The sequence below is a fragment of the Ciconia boyciana genome, chromosome 3 (genome assembly GCF_034638445.1).
Source record: "Ciconia boyciana chromosome 3, ASM3463844v1, whole genome shotgun sequence".
Classification (NCBI taxonomy): domain Eukaryota; kingdom Metazoa; phylum Chordata; class Aves; order Ciconiiformes; family Ciconiidae; genus Ciconia; species Ciconia boyciana.
In genome coordinates this window covers 88294312-88321086 of record NC_132936.1, presented here as the reverse complement: position 1 = coordinate 88321086, position 26775 = coordinate 88294312, and the positions used below count along the sequence as shown (strand labels likewise).

The window sequence follows — 26775 nt, the reverse complement described above, 5'->3', positions numbered from 1 at the left end:
CCCTGGGTTGGGAACCAGAGATATTCTATGGGCAAAATAACCTGAATGGCAAATATCCCGCAGAGGCAGAGCACAGAGGAGCTACGTGAGCACAGGTCGGCCAGCAGGCTGTAAGGAGCTGGGAACTATCAAACTTGTATTGCAGTGCTTCTGCCAGTGGGATGATGAACTTGTTCTTTTGAACTTATTCTGCTCAGCCCTCCATTCTCTCAAAACTTTTAGGAGCTTTGTATGTCTGAAATTCCAGCTCTCTAAAGCTTGCTGTTGGGAGGAGCAATTGGTGGAAAAAGTGACTATTTAAGGCCCACTTCCTCAGGTAACTAAAAATGGTTTCAATAAGAGTTTTAATTACTAACTGCGTGGCAGACGGAGAATACAGTTAAAAAAACGTAAATAATTTGTTTAAAAAATACACACTCTTTCTTGAAGTAGGAGAGACGCCTTTTAAAAATATGTCCGGGGAAATAAAATGAAGGCTACAACTGGGCTATTTTAGATTAAGCAAGAGCTAAAATTAGTCTTGTATGTGACAGATATACTAAATAAATAATTACCATCTTTTAAATAGGAAATATACAAGAAATAAAGTCCAGGAAGAGCCAAGGCAAAATAAACAAACATAGAAATGCAGCACTGATTTACTCTAAGATGTTAGGTGTTATTTATTAAATTATCAGAAGTGTTGCTCAGTGGGTACCAATAGTGATGATAACTTTTATACCATGAAAACATAGAGTAATTTAAGGAACAGAGGATGTGAATTGTTCCAGCCTTTGAAAAGGGAACTGATGATGATCTGTCTTAATCAACTTCTTATGCTTTTGTCCATATTTAGTTCCATGTTAAAATGATTTAAAATATTTTTGGTAAACCAGAAGACTATTTCTCTATTGCAGCTGCATGGTCGGTGTTGCTTAATACACTTTTTACTTTTTATGCTGTTGAGCATAACTAAGTTTCCAGTCAAATCTTTTTGTTGGAAACATAAAATGATTAAATTCTGTAGTTACTACGCGTAGTTCTTAAAAAAAAGAAAAGCCAAACCCCCAAACTTTGGCACTTTAGTGAACATGAAAGGGGTGACTCGATCCCTTTTTGTGGATGGGATTATAGTACCACTTCCTCTTGTTTGGTTCAATGCTTGGAGCAGTGTGTGTGGAGTTCAGAGCTCTTCCCATTTAGCCTTCCCTTTCACATCTCTTCCTTTTTTTTTTTTTTAAGGCAACAAAATTATTGAACTTACAAAGGAAAATCTACGTAGGTTTCCTCCCATAGAACTACCTGAATTCCAGATTTCTGTCTATTGAAAGACACGCTTGCATTCATTTAATAGCCTTTAAAAATATTTATGGTTTGATACTAACAAAAGCCTTTTCCAGTGTTCTCCAAGTGTTCCAAAGTTAACCAGATTTTCATTGTAGTATTCTGCAGAACATACACTAATGTACCAAATCAAGTTTAAATCACCAGTCATTCTTAAACCAGCTCATGAAGGTCCACCTGAAAATCGTCTGCTTACATAGCGGTGAGGGCTTCTGATTGTGATTTAGTTGAGGGGTTGTAATATACCTGCTCAAACAAGTCCTTGCATAAAAAAGTCAAGCTGCATACTCACTGTATGTGTTAATTCAAAGAGTTTGTAGTGACAATTTCACATGTAACTGATCGCATTTAGTAAATAAGAGGTAGTGTAAGAAACAGAATTTAAGACTTACCATGCTAGTAGCTATATTGCTGTTTGTTGGCTGCATACAAGAAAGGAGTGAGTAGGCACCGCAAGCAAATGTGAAATAGCTTCTCTCCAGGGAAGCCATTTGCTAGGTACTAATTACAGACTGGTTTAAAATCTTTGCAATAAGTAATGCTAATCATTAAAACCATGGGTATTCTTGTGTTTGTGCAAATGTCTTACCCTGCTTTGTGTCTTGCTAAATTCTTAATACTGTCTTTTTGGCAGCTGTTTTCATGTGATCATACATTGAGGAAGTGTTTGTGATGTATCTGTTACCTTTCAGTTTCATTTAATGGGAAGCAGAGAGATGGGAAGGACACAGACATTAAAGAAACGCTACACTCCAAACTGCAAGACTAGATTTCTATTGAATGATTTGGGATGTGAGTAAAGAACTGGACAAATAATTAAAATATAAGATGTTTTAAGCCTTGTTCTACTCCATTTTTACATGAATCTCCAGGAATAGGACTTCCCATCAGGACAAGATCTTAAAAATAAAGTCCCATGTTTTTGTCTGAGATTGGAAAATGCTGAACATTAAGAAAACTGCTCTCTTTACATCACAGCTATCATGCTAATTTTTGAAGAATTTTGGTTTTAAGCTTGTTGCAATGTTAAATACTCTGTAGAATACCCATGTAGCACAACATAATTATGACACGGGATCAATGAGCTTTTATTACGTTTGTGCACACACACACACTCTCCCTTTCTTCAGACAGTGAAGATAGCCTAGAGCAAACATCACTTATAACTTTAAAGAAAAAATTTGAGCCTTTGGTTGTTTTGTAAAATAAGTACATCCAACTTTTTTTTTTCATGTAGGGCCTGTGTTACTGATCTTGGAACAAACAACTTAGTGTATTTCCAAGAAAAATACATCTGTGGACTTGGCTGTTGAAAATAATTGTAGAAAGCTCCAAAGCATTCCATAAGGGAGAGGGTAGAATGTATCAAATATTTTGTATGGAGCCTACCTTGGAATGTTAAGTATGTTTTTCATGTTACAGTGGAGATGTAGCAAAGAATAATAATTGAATACCTTTTTCAAGTTATATATCTGTAATACTATGAAAGGATGTGGCGATCAGTAACATTGATTTCAATAATTGTCCTCTCTCACTTCTGCTTTCTGTGTATTTCTGTGTACTTATGCATTGTGTCAAGAAGTAAAATGGAATTGAAAACAGAAAGATAGATGTTAAAATTACTTAAATACACGTTTTTCTTTGGAGAGTATACTTATCCTCATACCCACAAAGTAAATAATTCCCTGTATTAAAGAAGAAAAAATTTGCATTGCCTTGAATGTAATTTAATCTTGCTAAGTGGGACATGGAATAAACCCCATATATTTCACAATTTTTGGGAAAGTGAAATCACCACCCTTGGGAGGTTAAGAGGTCCAATTTTATTGCAAAGTGGTGTTTGTCTTTTCAGTAGTGCTCAGGACTGTGGTCAGTACTTGGCCAATGCAAATAAAACCTCTTCGTCATACACGGCCTACAAAATAACTTGGAATATGCCATGGTGGAGGCAGTGAGAATAGGAAGTAGAGGAGGAGGGCTTGACTGCTTCTTTAAGATTACATTCTGCCTGAATGCAATGCCTGATTTGTATTTATTTATTTATTTTCCTGTTTGCTTATCTTGGCAATAGTATCGTCTGATAGTATAGTCTGATGGGAGGGGGGAGGGGGGAGAGTATTTCTGTAGCTTTCATTAAAGGAAGCTTTTTCCCAAAGACAATTTGGTTACAATTTCTTTGCTGCAATCATTTCTAGAGGCTATTTATCAGATGTACTATTTTATTAGCATACTGGGTATGCTGGTCTCTGTATAGATGACTTTGTTTGATCATGGTGAAATAGGAAAACTTCAAAATATTTTTCTTTATGCAGTTTCTTAATCAATCTGAATGAGAGTGATGGACAAAATATGAGCACTTGATTGATCGTAAGTTAAGCTGCTCTTATAAGCAGTCATTACTCTTTATTTTAACTGCTTATTGAAAGCAGCTTTTGAAAAGTGTTCCCTTTCAGTGTAGGAAGGCTGCAAAGAAGAACACTCATGAGAAATGATTTTTTGCTTAGGAATGTAAAGATTAGGAATGCAAAATGAGCTGTCCATTTTATTTAATAAATGCAAAATATCCTTATTGTCTATTATCAAAGGATAAAATAGGATGACTTTTTTGAAGTCTTAATGGCTTTATCCAAGTAGGTAATAACTGAGTATGCTTTTAACAGTTTGAAATCTAATGTTTAGACTGAGAATACCTTAAAACTTAAAAAAAAATGTTAACCTTAAGGCACTCCTGATTATTATAACAACAATATATGCATAAAAAGGCTTATGATTGTTGTGTAAGACTATTTCCATGTACAGTAGCAGTCCCATGCAAAGTTTTCTAACCAGTCTTTTAAGAATTTGTGTGTTTACCAGTATTCTCTGTAAAGATAACCCAGTATTTTATTTTTTGTCAAGTTGTTGAAGTCTTAGTTTCAATCTGCTGTTCTTAATACAATTTGATCTCCTAGCTTCTACTAGCAGTTGTGGTGTTTGTTGGGTTGGTTTTTTTTTTCCCCTTGGTAGCTTCTCAATCCTTTTTTTTTTTTTTTTTTTTTTCTCCTCCCAAAAGGGACTGTTGTGGTAGGGAAAGGCATGACTGTCTTCATAGTTCCTGTAACATTTAGTTTCCCTTTCTTAGATGCTTTAAATGGGAGATTATTTAGTTTCAATTGTGTGTGTTTGCTTAAACTTGGTAGAAAGTCTTAATGTTGGACTTCATATTTCTTGTAGACATCCTGATTGTTTATTCATGCAAATAATATCTTTTTGCATACTGTGACACTCAAATGATTGATAGCCATCAGGTAAGCCTTATTTTTGTACATTTGTTTGCAGTATTTGTATGTTGATATTGATATAATAGCAAAGGAAAAGATCTCAGGCTTTTTTTTAGTCATTATTCCATCAAAAATGGAGTAGGGTATGGTCTTTTAAGTCATTGTCCCTCAAAATCAAAACCCCAAGAAACTTTCAGTGCAGCTGCACTGTTGGCAGAAAAAGGGGTTTATTTCAGTTGCTGTTCTGACAGCTATTCCTGTGTGTCACGGCAATAAAATAGACAATAGACCTAATTCTGACCTGGACTGGAGGGAGAGGATGCTTGTGCAGCCCCACAGCTGTAGCCACATTACAGGACAGATTGGCTGACTGACAGAGGGCAACAGCATCCTGAGCTGCTGTCTTGTCCTTACTTCATCAGACGCATGGGGTGACCTGTAGGGAAAGAAGAGTATCTGGGTCCCTTCTGTAGAGATCTCAAACTCTTTGAATGCAGGAGGAAAATCTCTCTCTGTCCTTAGCATTCCCAGCTAGAAGGCTTTTATGCCTTTTTGTAAGTAAAATATGAGGAAGAAGTGCTTCTTCCCACAAATGCTGCTGAGGAGTCTGCTGTGATAATCTGACCCTAGGGCCAGATCGACAGGGTGCCAGACTATACCCTCCAGCTTCACCACTGTAAAATGGAAGGTGTGGCTGTATATCTCTTCCCCCCACCCCCCGCCCTTTTTTTTTTGTTTGGTTGTTCTTCCTTTTCCTTTCTCTCCTAGCCAGAGACCCCCTGAGAAATACGTTGCTGTTGCTTTATTGTTTTGGTAGAACTCTAACTCTTGTTGTTTTAATTAGTCTTTTATGATAGGTAATATAGGTAATGTGCATCTACCTGTGTTGGATGTGTACTACTAAAAAAAAAAGAGTGGGGGGCATGAGTCAGCCTGATCTCCTAATGCTTTATAAAGGCATTTTCTTGCTCTGGTTTTTGTTTCTGCTCTATGTTTTATCATATTTAAATTTTTTTCCTTCTTAAGCTTAAAATAACTTAAAAATAAATTTTTAAAAAAATATTGGATCTAGCAGATGTTGCAAGTGAACGATTGTCTGTAAACAAAAGGCCCAGGTGATTTTGTAGACTAAGATTCAAGGAGGTTTACATACTCTTATTTTACCTTCTTTCCTCCTCCATCTCTGTGTATAAGGAAAAAAAAAAGAATAAAAAGAGGGAGGGGCAAAAGGAGGAGAACAGATTTTCCAGGTAGTGGTTAAGAGGGTTTCTTTGCTCTCAGTGGTTCCCTTGTTCTGTAGAATTTAGTCATGGCTACATCTGTCGATGGACACTGAAAACTGCATATTTTAGACCAAGTATAAGGCTTCAGTATGATTTTCTAATCTGTTTTTCAAGAAATTGTGACCAAATTTGGATATTTGAGCTGAGGTGGAACAGGTCAAATAATTCAGAAGCAGAATGAATACCTGAGGCTATCATTCAGTTGCCTTGTCAGCTAAACCTTAATAAGTTTAAGAGATAAGCCAACAGACCAAGGAGGAGTGCGATTTTTATGAGGTGTTTCAGTTTAATGATAGGGATGGTCATCCTAAATGTGCTCCTGTTCCTCATTTGAACAACGAAGTTAAGTTGAATGGATGCTTCACTTTTCCCTTGGGTTTCCTGTTTTCTTCTGCTTTACCAATTTGCCATCCAGTTCTACTCTGTTATGTCAGTGTAACTCTCGAGCAATTGCGTAACATTTTCATGAACTTTATAACTAATAGCAATATTTCTTTATATCAGTGTGAATGGGAACAGTTTCTTGTTTAGGGCTCTCTGTAGCATTTGAATATTTCTAAAGGGATGTGTTCAGGTGAATTTTCCAGTCAGTGAAATATTCGATAATAGCACTTCTAGCTTGTTGGACAACTGCTGAAAATCTAGGATTGTTTTGGTCAATTTTCCTAAGTACGCAAGCTCGTCTTCTCTGGGGGATGTTGATGAAGAGTTTCAATGTTTTTAAGCATAATTTACCTTATTTATGCTTCCATTGATTTTTATTATTATTATTATTACATTTTTTTACAGCCTTTTAAGAGTGTATTTTTATTAACCTTTATGGATATTGTTATGACACTAACCTAAGCCTCAAAGTGAAAAGTATTGTCACTTGACAACTTGATCCAACTTGACTTGACTAAAGCATCACTTGGGTAGTGTCTTTTCACTGTGCTTTTCACTGGGTAGTGTCTTTTCACTGTACAACTTTTACAGCTGTATCCCATGTTGCTTGGCAAGCAATGGCCAACACTCAAGTTTTCTTGCTTCCCCTTGTGAAGTACGCTGTGAATTCAGAAGGTCCATAAATTCTTCAATAAATATTTTTATTGATCATTAGCCTAAACAGCTTTCATTTAGATGGGTATTTATTTATTTAAGGGTTTTGAGGAGCAACATTGCACACTACTGTGGCATGAAGGATGGCTTAGGTAGATTGAATTCCAGTTCCCAATGAAAGGTTCTTCAGCCATGCATCTCCCCTCCCCCCCTTCCCTGCACAAGATATCTGCTTTATTAACAAATTCACTTGATGATCAGCCCTAAGAATTGGTGAGAATAGTTTCAGCCAGGAGGCTGTTGTCTGTGGAGCCCTCTGTTTCCCTTTCTGGGGTGACAGCAATGTGAGTAGTGAAAGAAGCAGGGGATTATGAAAGCACCAAGGATAGTTTCATGACTAAAACATTTAGAAGCTGCTGTAGAGTATGAATTAGTTTCTTGTATTTATAGTCCCTGTGATGGCAGATGAGCCATCTACGTGTAGTTTGGAAAGGTGGTCTTAGTTTTCTAGCCACTCTACGTGTGGCTTTAACCTTACTTGCAAAAGAATTAGGCATTCAGTGTTGTAACAGAAATAAATGAGGCCATTTGAACACCTGTAGTGTTGTGTAAAACTAGGTACTTTAAGAAGAAATACTGATCATTTTGGAACTTAAATACTCAAGATTAAGATACTTTAGTGTTAAAAAGTGCTCTCTACAGTTCCCCATTTATAATAAAACCTTTATAGAGTTTTTGTGGAGATTTTACCGTAAGTATTAATGAATTTCTCATGCTGTGGTGATGAGCATGGCAGATAAAGTCAGTAGAAAGTTAATAATTCAAAAAAGGTTTTTAGTGATGTGCACTAAATAAGGCACAGGCTAATCAATTGATGAGGAGAAAAAAAATACTGATTAATTGACTGTTAAGCTTTTTGTTTTAACCTGAATAACGTTAAAACAAAGGTAGAGGTTAAAATAAGGTAGAGATCCTGGTTAAAATATTATGTGGTGATATAGTTAAAGGTTATTTTCTAATGCATGTGTGTAAGTAGGTTAATTATGATTGCACATGGAACACTGCTTGTGATACTGCCCAACTTCAGGGTGTTTTACAGAGTAGACAATATTATTGTGGTGTTTTCCACTTATAACTTCCTAGATTTAAATCAGTTATCTTTATAGATTACTTTTTATATTGATACAGTAATCTTCTCAGGGCTGGAATTACCTTCACTTTGCTCTTTTTATAGCATAGATTTCTCCGTTTCAGTCAAAAATAGAACTGCTGGCAGTAGTATCCTTAATTACATTGGATAGTCAATAAAGCAGTCGTGGTAGGCACTTTTCCAGTGGGCATTGTTTGCTGACAGCATTTCTTTGTGACGTGGAAATCGGCTTCAACTTCAGATCTTCTCCAGTCATTACTGGCTCCATTAGTGCTCTCTTAATTCTGATTTCTCTCTTGTCATGGTTTATACCTGATGTTTGCATTTGTTGATTCCTCATTCCAGAGTCTGCCTAGTTCCAGCTCAGGTGTCTTGTCCAGGTGTGGTGGTGTTCTTCTGTGTCTTCTACCCTCATGTTTGTTCTCTACCAGCAACAGTGGATGAATGGAGAGTACTGGGGAAAGATGCCCTATTTTTCGTTCTAACTGACACTATAACATTAAAAACAGGTAGTTAAAGCAAACTGTGGAGCATGCTCTGTGTAGGCAGATGTGTTGAGAAAATGTATCTGTGTACTTGTGGAACTAATATATGCATGGAAAGTTTTCAAAAGCATTATTGCTTGTCTGTATTTGGATAAAATTGCACAAGAGCAATAGTAAAAGGTACGAACTGATACTAAGGCCTCCTGTCACATTTCAATTATCAATTTGCATATATGGGGTACTATTTATAATTTTTTTTAAAGTTAGTAACATAAAACATTTTCCTGTAAACGTGTTTTGGAAATGTTTGAGTCATTTCTTCTGAAGCTTCCCCAAGTATACTACGCAATTGAATGAGAAGGTAAGCTTAATTTTAGCAAAATTTTTAGCAGCTGGAAACAGGAACTTATAAGGGCAAATAGTGGGCAACATAGGGCTTCCAGCTTTGTCAGTATTGTGTCTCAGCTTGATGCAGGTTTTTTTTTTAATGTTACTTTAAAATATTCTTCAATAAAATTTGTTGTACAGTAATAGGATAATTGTGTACCATTAAAATTATATTATTTCCAGTCTTAATATGGAGGACTGCGGTGCTTAAAAGTCAGAAGTTCAGGCATATATTAGGTTTAGTTTAGATTTTAAGCATAGCTTTTTGTTTCTCTGTAGAATCCGTGTCTCAGTACTCGCTAATAGTTTAGTTGGAGAAAATGGCTGTTTTCAGTTACAGGCAAATAAAAAAAATGTAGTCTGTAGATTGCTCAAATGTGAGATTACTAAGGCTTTTTGCTTACAATAACATTACTGTACCAAAACTATAATCTTGGCAGTGTTTCTCTAGACATATTTGAAATTGGTTACACCCATCTTTTGGCTACATAATGCAGGGCTTTAGTTCTTAGGACTGAATTATATTTACAGGAATGATGCAGCTAGTTTCTCTGTTGCTGCATCATCTGTTTCAAATGACTTATTACCCATGTGCTCATTCTTACACACTGGTTACTGCCTTTTGAAATTCATAGTCCTTCACCATAAAATGCTGTTTCTTCTGCAGATGAGGAAACATTTTGCAGTTGCAATAGACGTCTCAGCAACTGACTTTAAGGTATCTAAAATGTAGTATTGCTTTGAATGATCAAGTCTTCATGATGAAATGTTTACTAGTTTGTTTAAAGATTACAACACAATACTGCCATATTAGGAAAGACTAATAAATCAAAATGTTTCAATAAAGCATTTAAGATTCATTTTTCTATGAAATAAATCATAATATTAGAAATCATAATATCATAAATAATCATAAATCATAATAAATATTTCATCTAAAAAGTGTAGTCTGTACTGGAGTAAGGTCCATCTGGGCCGGTATCCTGTTCCCCATAAGTAAAGGCTAGGTAAGGAAGAGACGTTATTAACTAGGATGATACCAAGTGAAACCTCACTAGAGCACACTCCTAGCCTCTCAAAATGTACAGTGCATGCAGTTCCTGAGCTATAAGTGGGGTCATTACATTTAATAGGCGTGATAATTTTTTCTTCCATGAATGCTTATTGCTTTTTGAACCCAGTGTAACCTTTTAGTATCCATAACATTTCATTGCAAGAATTAGCATGACCTAAATTTACACTGTGCAAAGAGCCACTTCTGATGATGATTTTGCACCTGTCATACAGTAATTTAATTTGGTATCTCCTAGACAGTGAACAATCTTTCATCCTTGTATTGTTCAGAATACTACAGCCAGAGTTCTGAATACAGCAGTGTGTTAAAAATATTGTTAGCTTTCATGAAGTTTTCGAGGTGCAATGTAGTTGTCCATATACTGTCTATATAACTAAGTATGCAGTTTCACATCATATTTCTAATGCACTTTTTTGTTCTAAGTGTTGCTACTGTATCGTGTTTTCAGCCAGTTTTGCTATGCAGAATTTCAGCATAGCTTTGATCAAAGGCATTGGTATATTCTAAAGAATAGTTTAAAATAAAATATGTATCTAGGTTGATGATTCGTCGCAGTTGAGACAGCACTGTGTGAAAAGAACAACATTATTAACTTTGATAGAAATGGTGATGGGCTTTTAACTACAAATCTGCTGCCAAGCTATGTGGCAATGATTGTTCTGTATAATACACTTTATAAAATTATTTCAGATAGCTTAATTTAATCTGTTTGTTGTCAGGCTGTATCATTTGTGGGAGGTTTGGGGTTTAGGAGTTTTTTTCTAGCTCAGTAATTGTTGACCTACTTGTCTGTTTTATAAATAAAAATAGTTTTTCTCCTTTATTGGCAGTCTACCTATGTAAACTAAAACATAGTATTTGACTAAGAACTTTTTCAAATAGTTTATATCCTCTTGGAGGTTTTAATATGATTTTCCAATTAGAGCAGGAAGGCCAAATGGTGTAAATGTTGTTATGATAAACAGATGGGAGATTTAAAAGGCAGTAAAATATAAATGGAATGAGGAGCTTTGATATTGAACAGCATGCTTGCTGTCAAACATCTATTTAATTTACTTGTTAAAAGCTGGAACCTGGACTAGCCATTTTTGATACTTCCTTTCTTAAAAGGAATGGAAAAATGTCACTTGATTGACCTAGTTTATTGTCTAGTTTTAAACTAGGTTAAATTAAAAATACAAATGTTAATTTCCTTCAAAGGTGCTGAATAAACTGATTTAATTATTAAAACACTTATTTGGTAACTAGATGTCTTTAAATTTGATTTCAGCAAGTTATTATTGTAGATTTAATTTGTAATCTTCATATTTTCTATGAATATAGTATAATAGAGATGCTGTATCACTTCTTCCATTAAGTTGGAGAACATTAAGTGGACATCAGTTTCATTTGAAGAATGTGTTGTGATACAGCTGTGCAAAGATAATCCTATTGTAGGTATCACTGTATAAGAGAACACTTTGTTGCAATACGTATTTACTTTTTTTTTTTAAGTAAATCTTTAGGACATTAAAGCTTTCTAATTTCTTCCATTTTAATTGCATTATTTCTTTTTAACTGAGTTGACAGCTCAGCTGGTTCATTGTAGCACCTGCCATGGTATGCTTTCGACTTACTGCTTTGTAAATGTCTGTTTTGTCGTTTTCAGATGCAGTTTTGACCTAACTCAGTCCTTTTTATAAGTTTTGCATAATTTGCGGTGTCTCTTCTTGATTGTAGTTTGCCTAAATGGGACAGTGCGGGCATTGTCATCTTACTCAGTGCTTACATGTTAGTCTTGGTTTTGAGAACCTCGCTGCATTCTTGTTATGCAGATTGTTGTTATGCAGATTATGCTCAAGTCTGCTACAGGCTTGTGTCTACTTACAGTACATTTGCTAACCTTGCATAATTTCACTAAATGACATACAAATAAAAGAGAAGAGAAATGCCAGCTGTTTGGTACTGAGAGGAATGCAGACTGGTTGCTTTTTATTTTCTTTAGCTTCTCTTTTAGTGAATACAGAGTGGTAATGAATGAATAAAATGATTGCGTTGGCTTGCTTTTTCTTAGAGAGATTTGGAATACTTCTTAAAGGCTTTTCCAAGTATCAACCATTGAATTACTCTGGAGAGTGCTTTTAATCATATTTTTGTCCATTGTCAAGTAGGCCATATTATGTGAAGAAGTTTTCCTTAAAAGATTTTACCCAGTTTTCAAGTTTTGTTTTCTTTTGTATTTTATGACATTTGTAAATAGCTGTGGGATTTTTTCTGTGTAAGTATGTAGTATGTAATGTTGTTTATTGGAAAATTAAGGTAAAGTTTTGTAGGAACACTGCTTTCAGTTTTATTACTTATAAATAACTTCTAAATTGTTCATTTTGCTCTGATTTTTTTACAATTGTACATTGCTAGATTTCAAGACATTGCTAGATTTCAAGATATAAGTTTTATTGAGAAAATCTAGTGTTAATTAAGAAGCAAAGCTTCCTTGACTTTAAGCTTTCACTTGGTGCTGTACAGAGGACCTGAGCTTAAAACCAAATGAGGTAGTTCTTTTTTGCAGGAAAATGTAATGACACACATGCTAGTTACTTGCTGTATTTTGTGAAATTTGCCACGTTGTTTATTGGTTGTGGTAGTGAAGCATTAATGTGGCAATTACCTTGATAATAAGCGGTCAAATGCTAAAAGCTTTCTGACAACTTGACATATGACTTTGGCATTAACTAGCTGCTTGTTCATTTTGAAGAAGCTTACCTCCGATTAAATTTGCCTAGTTGCATGAAGCCTCAGACTATGTAAATCTGGAGCCTGTCACTTCCTGTGATTACTGGATTCAGTACATGCTATTGAGAATGCCGTATTTTCAGAGGCTTTTTGTATTCTGCTCACGGTGTTTGCTAAGCAGGAACTGTAGCTAAAAATAACTAAAATGAATTTCTCTCTCTCTCTTTCTTGCTGCAGGATGACGTAGCTTTGCCAAGGGTTTATCAGCTAAGCAGAAAATGAGCTTAACATCCTGGTTTTTGGTGAGCAGTGGAGGCACCCGTCATAGGCTGCCACGAGAAATGATTTTTGTTGGAAGAGATGACTGTGAGCTGATGTTACAGGTAATTGCATCAGCCTTCCATGTGCAGCTGCTCAGATCATGAACTTAATACACCACTTTTATATTCCTTTTGAAAATTTAAATTCCCCAGATGTTGGGGAGCGATTGTTTTGATTAATCTTTTGTGTTCATAGAAACAGTTAGTTTAAATATATTGCCATCAGTCATACAGTTACTGTCAAAGTGCAGAGGATCACATTTTCTTCATATAAATCACATAAAGAATGCAAGAACAGAAGATGAAATAAATTTTGCAATATGATCAGTAAAGTAAGTAGACTGTGTACTCCATAAAATGTGATAATGCTACATGCACTGGATGCTTTTGAAAAGAGCTTTCTTTTTTCTGCGACTTGTAATTTAATTTAGTCACATGATTGATGTAACTCTATCCCCATGTCCTGACCTTGTTGTACAAAGGCAAATGAAATTAGTAGAGAAGAGTATTTCTCTATTTCTAAGGAAGTTGAATGACTCAATCTCAGTAATGGTTTCAGTGGAACTTTAAAAATACAAGTCTTAGTCAAAAATAGTTTGATACTTCAGTAGCTTCCTCAACTTTCAGAATCACTATGCAGAACTCTTAGAGATGTGTAACTGTATTGTTATGTGGCCATATTGCATGCACTTTGCCCTATCAAAGCTGTAGTCCTCTGAGCTGCTTCTTTCTAGTACGTATATTTTTGAATGGTTAATGGTAATATTTTGGGAGTTTCTTCTTGAATTCTTGTCTCTGGTTACTGCAGAACTCTTAAGACGATTGAACTTCAAAACTAATATTCTCAATCCTTCGTACCATTCAATAAAATATTTTCTTTTGGATTTTTTATCCCAAGAGTTGTGTATGCAGCCATTAATGGCCAAATTAGAATCTCACCTGCAAATGAAGTGCCTAGAAACCTATTTTTATGTGTATTACTCAAAATGTAATATTTCTAGTAAACTGCATTTGGCACTCAGCCTCAGAAGGCATCCAAAGGTTTTATTGGTGATGGAAGTACTTTGTCCTGTTAGAAAGTAGTTGAAAATACTCTTAATTTCTCTTTAAAGACAGGCAGTATGATGTCTTGGTGATTTATGAGGGAAATATTAAAAAACCCCAAACACAAAAAACCCCAACACCCAAAACCAACAGAAAAGCAACCAAAAAACCCCACCCCGTTGGTTCCTGCCCAGAAGATTATAATTAAAAAATGCTTTTATTTTACCACTAGCTTGTTGTAACGGGTTGTTATCTCTGAATAAGGGAAACTTTTCTTCCTTCTCTCTCCCCTATGCCATCTCCTGTCTGTGGTTGATCAGTCCTTGGAGTGAAGCTGAACACTCAAGCATTTATTATTTTGTGTTACAAAACTTCAGTCATCATCACCTTCAAAAGTAGCTCCCTCTTGGATTAATATTGTGAACAGATTCCAGTAATTTAGAAATGTTATTTGTTGTGTATTGACTTCAGAGGCAGTAAAAAGAATCAAAGGGCCTGGTGATTTTCAAGAATATTCTCTTTAGCCTGCTGTTAATGTTGGTCTACATGCCAGCATGACTCTAACGCCACATACTGCTGAAGGGGGAGGAACCCACCAAAAGAGAAGCTCATAATGTGTTCTTGTTCTGTATGTATAGCTCTTTGTGTAGGACCTTCCTTTCCACTCTTGACAACTTGGTTGTTCTCTTACTGCAAAGCATGTGGACAATGCATGATAAAGAAAGCAGAATTTAATGCTTTTATTCATAATCTCTTGTCAGAAAACATGTTATAAAAGCCTTATTAAAAAGCATTTCAACTCTGTTGCATGCTTGATAGAATTAGACCTCAGATCTGTACCTAACCACTGTTCTTCTAACAGAGGTTTTGTTCATTTCTGGGAATGCAGATTTGCTTTAACTGGGTTATTTTGTAAATATGCCCAAACATAGTGTGCAGTTTTGTATTTAGCTAGCTGCTCCAATGCATCAACTTGCTTGTGGATAAATACCACATTTTCCCATTCTTTCACGATTTAGAAAACTTTTTGAATCTTGATGGGGGAATCATCTCCGAGGTGAAAATTCTACGTTATTCATAATATCAAAATTATTTCCAAAGAAGAATATTCTTACTTTCTGTATTCTGAACGTTTTCCTAGTAGTCTGGATTGGATTGAAGAGTCTTTGTCTAAAATAATGCTAGTTACAAATTTATATGAACTGAGGATGGAGTTTTCCTCTTTATATTCATACAGCTCTTAGCACAGTTATTCTGTGATTTTTATGATTTCTGCAGTTGTATATAAATCTTTGCACTGGGTCTGGCTGGGATGGGGTTAATTTTCTTTATAGAAGCCCTTATGGTACTATGTTTTGGATTTGTGACCAAAACACCAATATTTTAGCTGTTGCTGAACAGTGTGTGTACAGTTTGAATACATTCTCTCTTTCTCACTCTGTTCTTCCTACACACGCGTGACTATGTTGGGCGTGCACGAGAAGTTGAGAGGGAACACAAGCAGGACAGCTGACCCAAACTGACCAAAGGGATATTCCGTGCCATATAATGTCATGCTTAGCAATAAAAACCGAGGGAAGGGGCTTTGAGGAAGGTAACCACTGCTCAGAGACTCTCTGGGCATTGGTCTGGTTGTGGGAGGTGGTGAGTGATTGCCTTTGCATCACTTGATTTTGTTTTATTTCTTCTTTCTTCTTCCTCTTTCCTTTGCTGCTTAAACTATCTTTAACTCAACCCATGAGTTTTCTTACTTTTGCTGTTCCTGTTCTCCTGCCCATCCCACTGGGGCAGGGGGGAGTGAGTGAGCATCTGTGTGGTGCTTAGCAGCCAGCCAGGACACCACAGCCTTATAAAAAGTAATTTTGATAGTACTTAAATTTGAATGGAAGGCTGCAATAACAAATCAGAAGGAAAAATGGCATTTGAAAGATTTGCACAATCTTTGCACCTGTAAAGATTGTCTGCAATGAATAAAAATGTGTCCAATTATATGCACGTAATCTGAGCCTGAGGAGAGCCTTAATGTTCTGCAGAATTTCAGGTGTTTCTCTAAAAGTCACAGACTTGAGTAATCATTCTTATCATTTCAGAAGATGTGACAAAATACCATGAAGCTTTAAGGATCTTCTGGGTCATTTCCATTTTAACTTACTTTTAATAGGAAGTAGCACATAAAGATAATAAAATAATTGTTTACTAATACAATTTGTATTTGAATAACATAATTGAAAGAAGTTCAGAAATTTTTCCCATAACCTAGGTTAAAGACAGGGTAATTCTTGTGCTTGCATTGCTGCATCACTTGAGCGTGGAAAAGTGTAATCTCTGCTTGACATTGTAGGCTCAGCAGAACACCCACATCAGTGAATTTTATTTTACTGAGATAGCTTGTTTTCACTTGAAGAAAGGTTACTAAGTTAGTAGAAAATGAACTATACTGGTATACCTTCATCTACCATTAAGAACACTTAACTGATGTAGTATACTAGTGCAGCTTTTGTTGGTATGGACCTTGTTGTTCATTGTCTGTCTGTTCCTTAATTCTCTCCTCCCCTTTTATATCCTGATCCCCCTTCTATACACCTCAAGACTGCAGAGCAAATTGGCTCAAATGAAAAGTCTAAAAATAACATAAGCAGAAGTGTAAGCAGTGTAATAAGTGTAAGCAGAAGAGGTCTCATTTCACTTCTTTGAGGAGAAAGCAAAACAGTCAGAAGATGGCATGGAAAGGAAGAATAAGGAAGTAAATTGAAAAGAAGGAAGGAAAATAATCTTAGCAACTCTTGAGAAATCAAGAAGGAATGAGATGATAAACATGGGATTCTGAGAAGAGAAAGTATTTCCTTAGGAGTCATGATTGCATGGTCTGATGCTTTGAACTGGCTAATGTACTGATAACCTCGGACTCCTAAAACTGACAGGCTTCAGGTGCTGGTACAGAAATAAACACAGAAATCTCGGGCAGAAATTTACCATTCTCAGTGCTATATAGTCCTGAACAATGAGTTGAGTAGCAAGGATAGAAGATGCGAACCTGAAACTAGAAAGAATGCTGTTGCAAGAAATTTACTACTATATAATCGTATCGGGATACTGCACTAGCAGAATTGCCAGCAAACAGATTTGAGATCAAGTGTGCACAGCTGGGGAAGATGAGCTGTGGGCTCCATCCAGTTGGGAACTCTTCTAGATGTCAAGGTGCTGACCACATGCATGCATGAAGGAAGCATACATCCAGCCCCACCTTTTCCTTGCTTGAAGTCAGCACCTCAGGCTCCAAACGCTTGGCCATGGGCAAGTGCTAAAAGAGGGACTTCGCTGTTAGGGAGGTGGTGTTCTTGGAGGAAATAGTAACAAGGATTGTTACTGATCTGTGGGTTGACATTTGGATGCGAAATAAATAAATAAATAAATAAATGCTGAAGTGGGAATAATAATTCAGGAACCACTCAGGCATTTGGTGAAAAGGCTATAGCTAATTTTTTAGGAAATTGAGATCAAGGAGAAACAATTTCAATGCTTATATACTAAGTATCCCAGGCAACATAATGGAAGATTTACTGATGTATGACAGGAAACGGTGTGTTTCAGAGAGAACAACAATACCATAGAATCATATTCATGTTTTGAAAGATGCAATTAGTTAAGGAGAGACAGAGAAATAAAGGTGAAGTTGATAATGTTAGATTAAACATCAGTGATACTATGGTGAACTGAAAAAAAAAAATCTTTGGATATGGCTGGATCTGACTTATAATCACATTTGGGGAAACATTAAGAAAATAATTCTTCTGAATTTATTTAGGGCTCTGCTGTGGGCACCCGGGGCCAGAGTTGGGATTGAGGTTTTTTTTATATGTGGGACTAATTTTTTTATATAATTTGAATAAATGTGCTATGTAGAAAGAAAATAATCATGCTACTTGAAGAAATAGCTATTAATGCTATCTTGATCTGTTTTTGAAATACTTTACCTTATTTTATATAATTTTTTTAATATATTTTAGTCACGAAGTGTGGACAAGCAACATGCTGTACTTAACTATGATGCCTCTACGGATGAACACTTGGTGAAGGATTTGGGCAGCTTGAATGGGGTAAGTTAACATCAGAAATGGATAGCTCCCCATAGTCTTTTGTATGTTTGTTTTGGGTGTTTTTTGAGCAAAGAGAGTATGACTTAACAAGTGTACATTAATATATTTTTAATGCAAGATTGAAAATGCGGGCACATTCGAAAGGAAAATGTAGTTTTTGCGGAGGTTTTCCACTGCATGTTATTAATGGGCTGCAGTAAATGCCATTAATAAGAGGGCCTTGGCAGTAGGAAAAAACTCAAAAGAATAAAAACAAATATGTTACTCTTCTGTATTTCAGAAATGTAGGAAAAAAAATAAAATCTTGATTATATTGTAAAAAAAAAAGGTATTTCAATCTCTAAAATGTCTGATTAAGAAATGGATTTTTATTTCATATGGTATTCCTTTTTTCTCTTTTTTTCATGCAGAAAATAATGTTAAACTGTACTTCATGTGTGAAAAAAAAAATAAGTATGCAATAGCCATGTTGTATGTAAACCTATTTAATTCTATATTTGCATTTAGTTTTTCAGTATCCTTTTTGTAAAAATGTCTATGAATAATGTGTCAAGTCATTACAAATTAATACAGGAAAAATGCAAAGTTATGAGCAAAATAAAGTTTCGTATTACATTTTACATTTTAAGGCTTTTCCAGGAATTGCGTGTATAATATTCTAGGTGAGCTTCACCTTTTATAAATGTTTTGAATATTATAATAGATTATTAAAAACTTAGTAACTTTGTCATATTTGTGTAGCCCTTTAGATACTTCTTTATGAGCTGTTTATACACACTAGTTATGGTTGTTATTTTATATAACGTTCAGTGTTCAGCTGTGTCATGAATGGGTACAGAATAAAATAATGAGTTCATCTGTGATTGCTTATTTGAATTAATATTTAGAAAGCTACTGGTAGTGAATAGCTTTATCAAATGTTTAAAAAAATAGAAGATGAAGAAGAAATCTCAAGTTACTGCCTGTTAGCATTAATTTAGGTTTTGGTGTTTGATCTTGAAGTGCATTTCAAAATAAAAACCCTGTTAGTCTGTCTCTTATTAGCTTTTCTGTATTTTAAGGTAACTAATTCAGCCTTCCAGAGAGTCAGAGTCTCAACTGCATATGAAACCCATGTAACCTGAAGGGTTATATCCTTTGAACAGTTGTAGAAGTGTAAGAACTTTTGCTCCTTAAATGTTTAATACACCTCTGTATTTTGAAACTCAGTGCACTGTTTCAAGGCAGTGATCAAAACTGAATTCAGCGCTTAGTAATTTTTTGCTGAGCCATTTGATTTTATTCCCTAATTCTATGTTACTCCTGTAGTCAATAGGCATACCTTCAGATTTTCATTGCCTTGTCAGAAAACTTGAATTTAATAAAAATAATGTTAAAAGGCCTTCCATGCAACTCCTTTCGTTGTTTCTGATAAAGAGCTTTCAGTTATTTGCTTCACTTGATCTGATTCATTCTCAGGTTTGAGTTGTCAGTTGCTCTATAGCTGTTTACCTAGAGACATCAAAGGAACTCTTTCTTCCCACAGTTTTGGGACAGGGAATATTAAGTCTTAGGAGTTCAGTCCTTGCTCTTTCTCTTCTCAGTGCTTCCCTTACTACCTCTTTCCAACTGTGCTTTTTGCATACCTCTACCTACCTGGTTTCAAGTCGTCATATAATTTTGTAACACCACACTTAATTGTGTGGCAGAACAATGTATGCAATGCCTCTGTACCATGTGGTGAACTAACTAGGCAATTCTTTTAGTCTAGCTACTATTTCCACTGAGAACATCACCTCCCTAACAGCCACGTCCCTCTTTTAGTGCTTCATTAGCTTCTACCCATTCTTATTTTGCTTGCTTCATGAAGAGCAAACGTTTATTTTAGGTCTCCCCAGTTAGTCTTATTTCTTTGGAGAACAGATGTATACTTTTCTTAGTATACAGGACCGCTCCACTCCTGGTGTAATGCACTTTAACCACTCAAGATAATTCAGAGTTTAAGGGGAGATGGCTACTACCAATACATAGGGCTTTTCTTTTGAGTTTTAGGAGTCCCAAATACTTTCACTAGATGAACTGTAATTGCACCTGATGCCCTAATTACTGAATATTCTTATCTGTATGGTTGATTCATACTCAATTCAGTGAAAAGGTTACAGCAGTCTTCATCCTGGACTTCATACATCTAGACTTGAAAATAAAGCAAAAGGGATATTTACAGGACTGTGAAGTCCTTTCACACTGATGTTTTACGACTGGATTGTGAAATGCTCAGCAAACTTTGTGAAGGCTGAAAGAGAGTTGGCTCTCACTATTTGAAGAATAAAGCTTTGGAAATCATGTGAATATATAAAAATGTGTAAAATTCAAGCTGCTTTGAGGATATTTGTCACATGGAGTTTTGCTCTGGACTCTCACAATGTTAAAGTGGAATAAATATGCATTAAACACCACTCAAAATTTCATGCTTGCAAACCAGTAAATAGTAGTACTTTTAATTCTTATTTCTCATGGAAGATATTTTCTATGAAGTAGGTAAGCAATTTTTAAAGTAATGAAATAAACAGTATTTTCATTTAGAAAAGAAAATAAAACAAAAGGTCCCTTTACTGTTTTGAGGAAGGACACTGTTTCTGTCTTTCTAGACTTCATCTCATACTAGATTTAGATGAGCAACACAAGCATTCAAAGATTCAGATTCTTGGCTTGCTTAATTATTCAAGTTTCGTTTTGTGTGTGTGTGTGCCCCTAACTTCAAAGTGCTTTAAAATTGGCAGATTTTAGCTGCTGCATTCCTTAGAAACATGTGCATGTTGTTGTAGAATTCTTAAGTTTGAAGTAGGATAATCCTGTGGGGTTGCAATATTCTGAGTCCCCAAAACTGGCACAAACCAATAATAAATGTGTTTCAGAAAGGCACCCTGGATATTTAATCTATCTGTAGTATCAACATGTAGTTGTTATGAAAAGTAAAAATGAGCAAAAAGCTGTAGATTTTTTAAGGTATGGGAAAATATACAACTGATAAATAACATAAAATAATGCAACAGTCATACATCAGCTAATCCATAAATATTTTATTTGCCTTGAGTTTGCCCTAAATTAAGGCTTCATTTTGGATTTTAAAAGAAGATGAAGGAAGTAACACCAAGGAACAAGAGACATTTCACATATAGCTGATTATTCATATTTCTTACAAGGAAGATGCTACATTCTTATAAGTCCAAATGTTACATTCTTTTCAGGTAAAAGGAAAGGGAAGATTTCAAGAAAGCCAGGGGAGAATGCAGGGGAGAGGAGCTTTGAGTGTAAATTGTAGCTTCTTAATGCAGATTTGAATGAAGCCTTGAGGAACAGTTTTAAGGCAAGATGCCGTGCAGAAGTTTTTTGTCAGCTCACACTGTAGAAAGATTCTTCAAGGAGGTGTAACTCTGAAAGGGTCTTAAATATTATGCAGAGTTACATTTACTGTTTTCTTTTTTTGTTGTAGCCTGATCTCTAGTTTTTGTCATTGAGAGCTTAATACGCTATTCTGCTAGACAAAGCGCGTCTTCACCCTTTTATATTTCATAGAATCATAGAATGCTTTGGATTGGAAGGGACCTTTACAGGTCATCTAGTCCAACCCCCCTGCAAGAGCAGGGACATCTTTAACTAGATCAGGTTGCTCAGAGCCCCATCCAACCTGACCTTGAATGTTTCCAGGGATGGGGCCTCCACTGCCTCTCTGGGCAACCTGTTCCAGTGCCTCACCACCCTCATTGTAAAAAAATTCTTCCTTATATCTAGTCTAAATCTGCCCTCCCTTAGTTTAAAACCATTATTCCTTGTCCTGTCACAACAGGCCTACCTAAAAAGTCTGTCCCTGTCTTTCCTATAGGCCCCCTTTAAGTACTGGAAGGCTGCTATAAGGTCTCCCTGCAGCTTTCTCTTCTCCAGGCTGAACAACCCCAACTCTCTCAGCCTGTCCTCATAAGAGAGGTGTTCCAGCCCTCAGATCATTTTCGTGGCCCTCCTCTGGACCCGCTCCAACAGCTCCATGTCCTTCTTGTGCTGAGGGCTCCAGAGCTGGATGCAGTACTCCAGGTGGGGTCTCATCAGAGCAGAGTACAGGGGCAGAATCACCTCCCTTGAGCTGCTGGCCATGCTTCTTTTGATGCAGCCCAGGATACGGTTGGCCTTCTGGGCTGCAAGTGCACATTGTCAGCTCATGTCCAGCTTTTCATCCACCAGTACCCCCAAGTCCTTTTCTGCAGGGCTACTCTCGATCACATCATCCCCCAGCCTGTATTGAAACCGAGGATTTCTCTGTCACTGAGTGAATTGAGAAGATCCTGACACAATATAGAGTTTTCTCTGAAGGCAACAAATTCAGTTTAAAAAACAAATCACTTTCACAGTCAGAGATTCAGCCTAATTTGGAGAGTTCTAAGAGCAGTAGTATGAGTGGGGATGAGCAGAAGGGTCAATTTGAGAGCTGTCATTGGGAGGTGGCAGGTTCTGGGGGAAGTCTCTAGCTGAAGGTTTAACCATCCCCTCTAATGGCAAAAGGGCAAGTTGCAAGAACACTCTCAGTTCCTGACGCTCACTCCTACATTAGCATGTTAGTATTCTTGGTTTCTGGTATCTGAAGTTACTACGTGCAACTTCAAGTCTTGCTGATGTTAGTAACCTGTGCAGTTTGCTTGATGCTGATAGCCTACCTTCCTAAGACTGTAAATCAGTCTTTAAAGATGCAGATCAGTTCCAATGAAGGAATAAACTTTTTTTACTGGTTCTTACAAGGGCTTATGTCTGTTTTTTATGTCTGTTTTATGTCTGAATTTTATGTAGGTGACTGTCTAGAATTTTATTTGGGGCTTGAATAATCTAACTTCAAGCCCTATTTATGTTAATTTAATTTTTTTCCCACAGAGATGAAATTGTTTTCCAACTTTTCCAACTTACATCTCTGAGATTCATTTTGACTTGAACGTGTATTATTCTTCCTCCTTGCTACCTCTGTAATTAGTCATTGTATATATCTCAGGCTCTCTTGAAATTTATCCCAGCACGTTTTTGCAAATTCCTTGTTATTTTTTGCTGTTGGGTTTAATCTGGACCTTGAAATCAGAGTGATTGGTAATTTGTACTGCCTCTAACAGTCAACTGATACGGCTGGTGAAATCGGGCAAACTTTCAGGTACATAAATCCTTCTCCAAATCACTGAAAGCTTGTCTGATTTCTCCAACTATGTTTCCAACAGTGATTTCAAGGAGGAGAGGATTACTTATTGTACAGTAACTGAATTTTCAAAAGGTATTGCCAAGCCTATGGAATTTGCTCTACTTTGCTTCTGGCTGGTATAATAATGTTATTTCTGCTTACAAATCTTGTTATACCTACTCTTTCAAGAGCCGCAATATATTGAATTCTTTATCACTGCTGTTTGGAGTTACTTGGATGCACTAACTTGGTCCACTTTTCCTTTAAGTCCTTTGACAATTTTTAGAAATTATAAGCTACCTCGGAGCTCTCATATGTACAAATATGATGATAAATCAATTCTGACAGCTAAATGGGATTGAAAAAGCAAACTACAAGAAAAATAATGAGTAGAGGTGCTAATTTGAGGGAACACTAATCAACAATTCAGTAAATACTGCTAACGATTAAACTTATAAGAAACTTTTCAAGGCCAGTGTGATGTCAGCAGCCTGGTTACCTTTCTTTTGAAATATTTTGTGAAGCAGGTGGCAATTTGAGCTTATAGTTTAATTCCCCAGTAAATCACCATTAGAAAATTTGTGGTGCTGAAAACTTTCTTATAAAATTAGTTAAGTGATTTGTCATTTTATTATTTTGGAATTTAACAGTATCTCTTTCTGTCCTCATTTATTTCTGTAGACGTTTGTGAATGATGTGAGGATTCCAGAACAGACATACATCACTCTGAAGTTAGAAGATAAATTGAGATTTGGATATGATATCCTTGTAATAAAAATGCAGAATGCCCTGGCACACTTTTCTTGCTAAAAGTGTTGTTGTGTTAAATGAAGGGTTCTCATGCTATTTGAGAAGCAACTTTGAAATATTTATTTCTCTCGTTACTACAAAAATGCCTATGTTAGAGAAAATGGCGGGTTTTAGAATACTGTACTGATCTAGGATTCAGAATACTGGTCAGATCTATGATAAAGTACATTTCATTGTTTCTCACCGCAAGAATCCTCCATTTCCAATTACTATTTAAAACCTAATGTGTAACTTCTATGTTGCTAAGAAACATTACTTTTCTTGGAGGCAAATACACAAATATTTGTGTCATATGAGATTGTATACAAGTAGAGAAGAGTACAAGTAATTATTCAGCAAACTACCAAATGAAAAAAAAGAAAAAGAGAACTTGTATTATTACAACATTAAGGTATCTGTTCAATGTTCTATTTACAAATGGTAAATAATTGTATTGTGCATTTACTTTGATGAGTATAATTGTACATGCTAGTCCTAACAGTGACATATTTGTAGAACAAGCGTCACCATTGCAATGGCAGAAGAGGCTGCAGAACTGTTGCTTTTGTGTAAAATACTCTTGTGAATTGATAAATCTTTCCAATGTTTTCCTTATCATTTCCTACATACTAATCTTTTTACTGTCGTCAGGGGAGAGATGAGAGTCCCTGAAGAAGCACTTAAGGTAACAACATGCAGTTCCTAGATGTTCTTCTGTGATTGTGTAGTTATTGGTAACATAGGGATTTTTTCACTTTTTGAGGGTGTCTTTTTCTCTGTTTAATGTCATGTAGCATGAAAAATTCACAAGCCAACTCCAGTTATCCCAAAAATCTTCAGAGGCAGAAGGGTCAAAGCAAACCAGCTCCAAAAGCTCAGAGTCCAAGGTAACAGACTCCACAGCTGAAGTGCACCACAAAACTACAGAAGCACTGAAATCTGAAGAGAAATCAATGGGTAAGGTTCATTTTTGCTGCAGAAGCACACAAACTTGGAAAGGATATTTATTTGCTTTGCTAGGATGCTTGTGAAATTATATAGATAGTAGAAACTCCACATACGTGACATTTTAAACATACTTTAAGTGTAATTAATAACTTTCAGAATTGAATTGCTGCCTTTTTTACTGCAGTATCCGCATGTTAAGAAAACTTGTAAAGGGACATTTAATCAGCATTTATCAGATTTTTGCATTTCTCTTTCCCAAAACCACAAACTTTCAGCATTTGTGGCAGGAAAGTATGCTATTTTTTGCAGTTTAACTGAAAATATTTGTTCAGGAACAGTTTGTGCTTTTTACCACCATTGTCAAGTGCGCCTTTTTTTTTTTTTTTTTTTCCTTTTTAAACAGGTGGGGGTTTGGTTGGTTTGTTTTATAGATATTAGCATTCATTGTTAGATGCATCAGGATAGAACCTAAGTGTTCTATTGTGGTCTAAAAATTTGTAGAAACAGTAGCTTCGGTCTTGTTTCTATATCATCTTTCATATTTATGTAATGTGTCATGGTGGCTCTGCTGTGGGTGTCTTAACTTCAGTGTGAGGCTTGCTAAAGTTTGTTGTTCATCTTATAGTAACTTGTTGTGTTACCTGTTACTACAGGAGATAACCACAAGAAAGAAAGGAATCAGGCATTGTTGCTTCCTTAATATGGAGCTGACTACATCTGAGTCCTTAGGTCAAGGCTTTAGAGTTTTGTTTAGGGTTAATCCATTCTTCTGGAAGACACACTTCAAGGAGTTCTCTTCCCCACATATAGGATTCTGTGGTATAACTAGTTAATCTGTTTGTTTTGTTGGCTGATCTAGCATCCTATTAAGGGTACATAAAGCCTATCCAGTACTTCAGCGTTCCTATTCCATATGGCTTTTCAGCATTCGGGTCCTCTTAAATTTTCATAAAGTGGCACAGTGGGGTTTTTTTATCCTCATCTTCCATTTTTCTCTTTACTCTTCCAAAAGTAACAGTCAAAGTTAATGATAGGGATTTATATTTGAGTGCAACTCTCAGAAGCTTTTTGGGGATTGATTCTCACTGTTGCTGTATGTATCCATAGCTATTTACTATTGCTAATTGCACAAGCATCAGCCATCAAGTTTTTAAAAACAATTCAGTATTGACTAAAGTGTAATGCTGCTTAAAAAAAGAAGTACTTAGTATCTTCAAATCATATTGAAACTTTTGGCATGGCTATGAAATTATATTTCATCTTTGGAATGGCAGTGAATAAAACATTGAGTAAAAATGTTGAAATTCATGATAGGCAAAGTAACAGACAAGCTACTAAGCTGGATTTGAACAGATCATATGATTTTATATAAAGACTGTCTAAAGTATCTTTAGAACATCTGTATGATAACTAGAATAGCTAAATCTCAATGGGGTGGAGTATTCTCCCAAGAGATCAGGTCAAAACTAGTCCAGTCAATTTATCATCAAGGTAGAAATCTTAATTATATCAGTGTGTTTTTTCTTATTTAATCTTTATGTTTAAATGTGTTTAATCATGTGTATACATCCTATATAAGAAATAGCATTTTAATTGTACTGTAATTTAACTATTTCCTTTTTTTAAAAAATATTTTAAAATGGTTGTGCTCAGTAATGTGTCACACAAGGTAACTT

The 26775-nt window shown here is 35.8% G+C and overlaps 1 protein-coding gene across 12 annotated transcripts in view; it reads left to right on the top strand.

Annotated features, from left to right (window-relative positions):
• The window catches only part of CEP170 (centrosomal protein 170), a 106877-nt gene that overhangs the window by 11958 nt on the left and 68144 nt on the right, over positions 1-26775 (top strand). For 9 of the 12 annotated variants that reach the window (XM_072856471.1, XM_072856480.1, XM_072856478.1 and 6 more), the window contains exons 2-6: positions 12951-13096; positions 18085-18174; positions 24044-24125; positions 24781-24836; positions 24946-25108. In XM_072856471.1, coding sequence (XP_072712572.1) covers positions 12992-13096; positions 18085-18174; positions 24044-24125; positions 24781-24836; positions 24946-25108 — 496 coding nt within the window. In that variant the 5' untranslated portion in view covers positions 12951-12991. Of the gene's footprint in view, positions 1-2015; positions 2116-8428; positions 8564-9626; positions 9645-12950; positions 13097-18084; positions 18175-24043; positions 24126-24780; positions 24837-24945; positions 25109-26775 lie in introns of those variants that run through there. The other 3 variants (XM_072856470.1, XM_072856472.1, XM_072856473.1) reach the window with 3 other exon arrangements.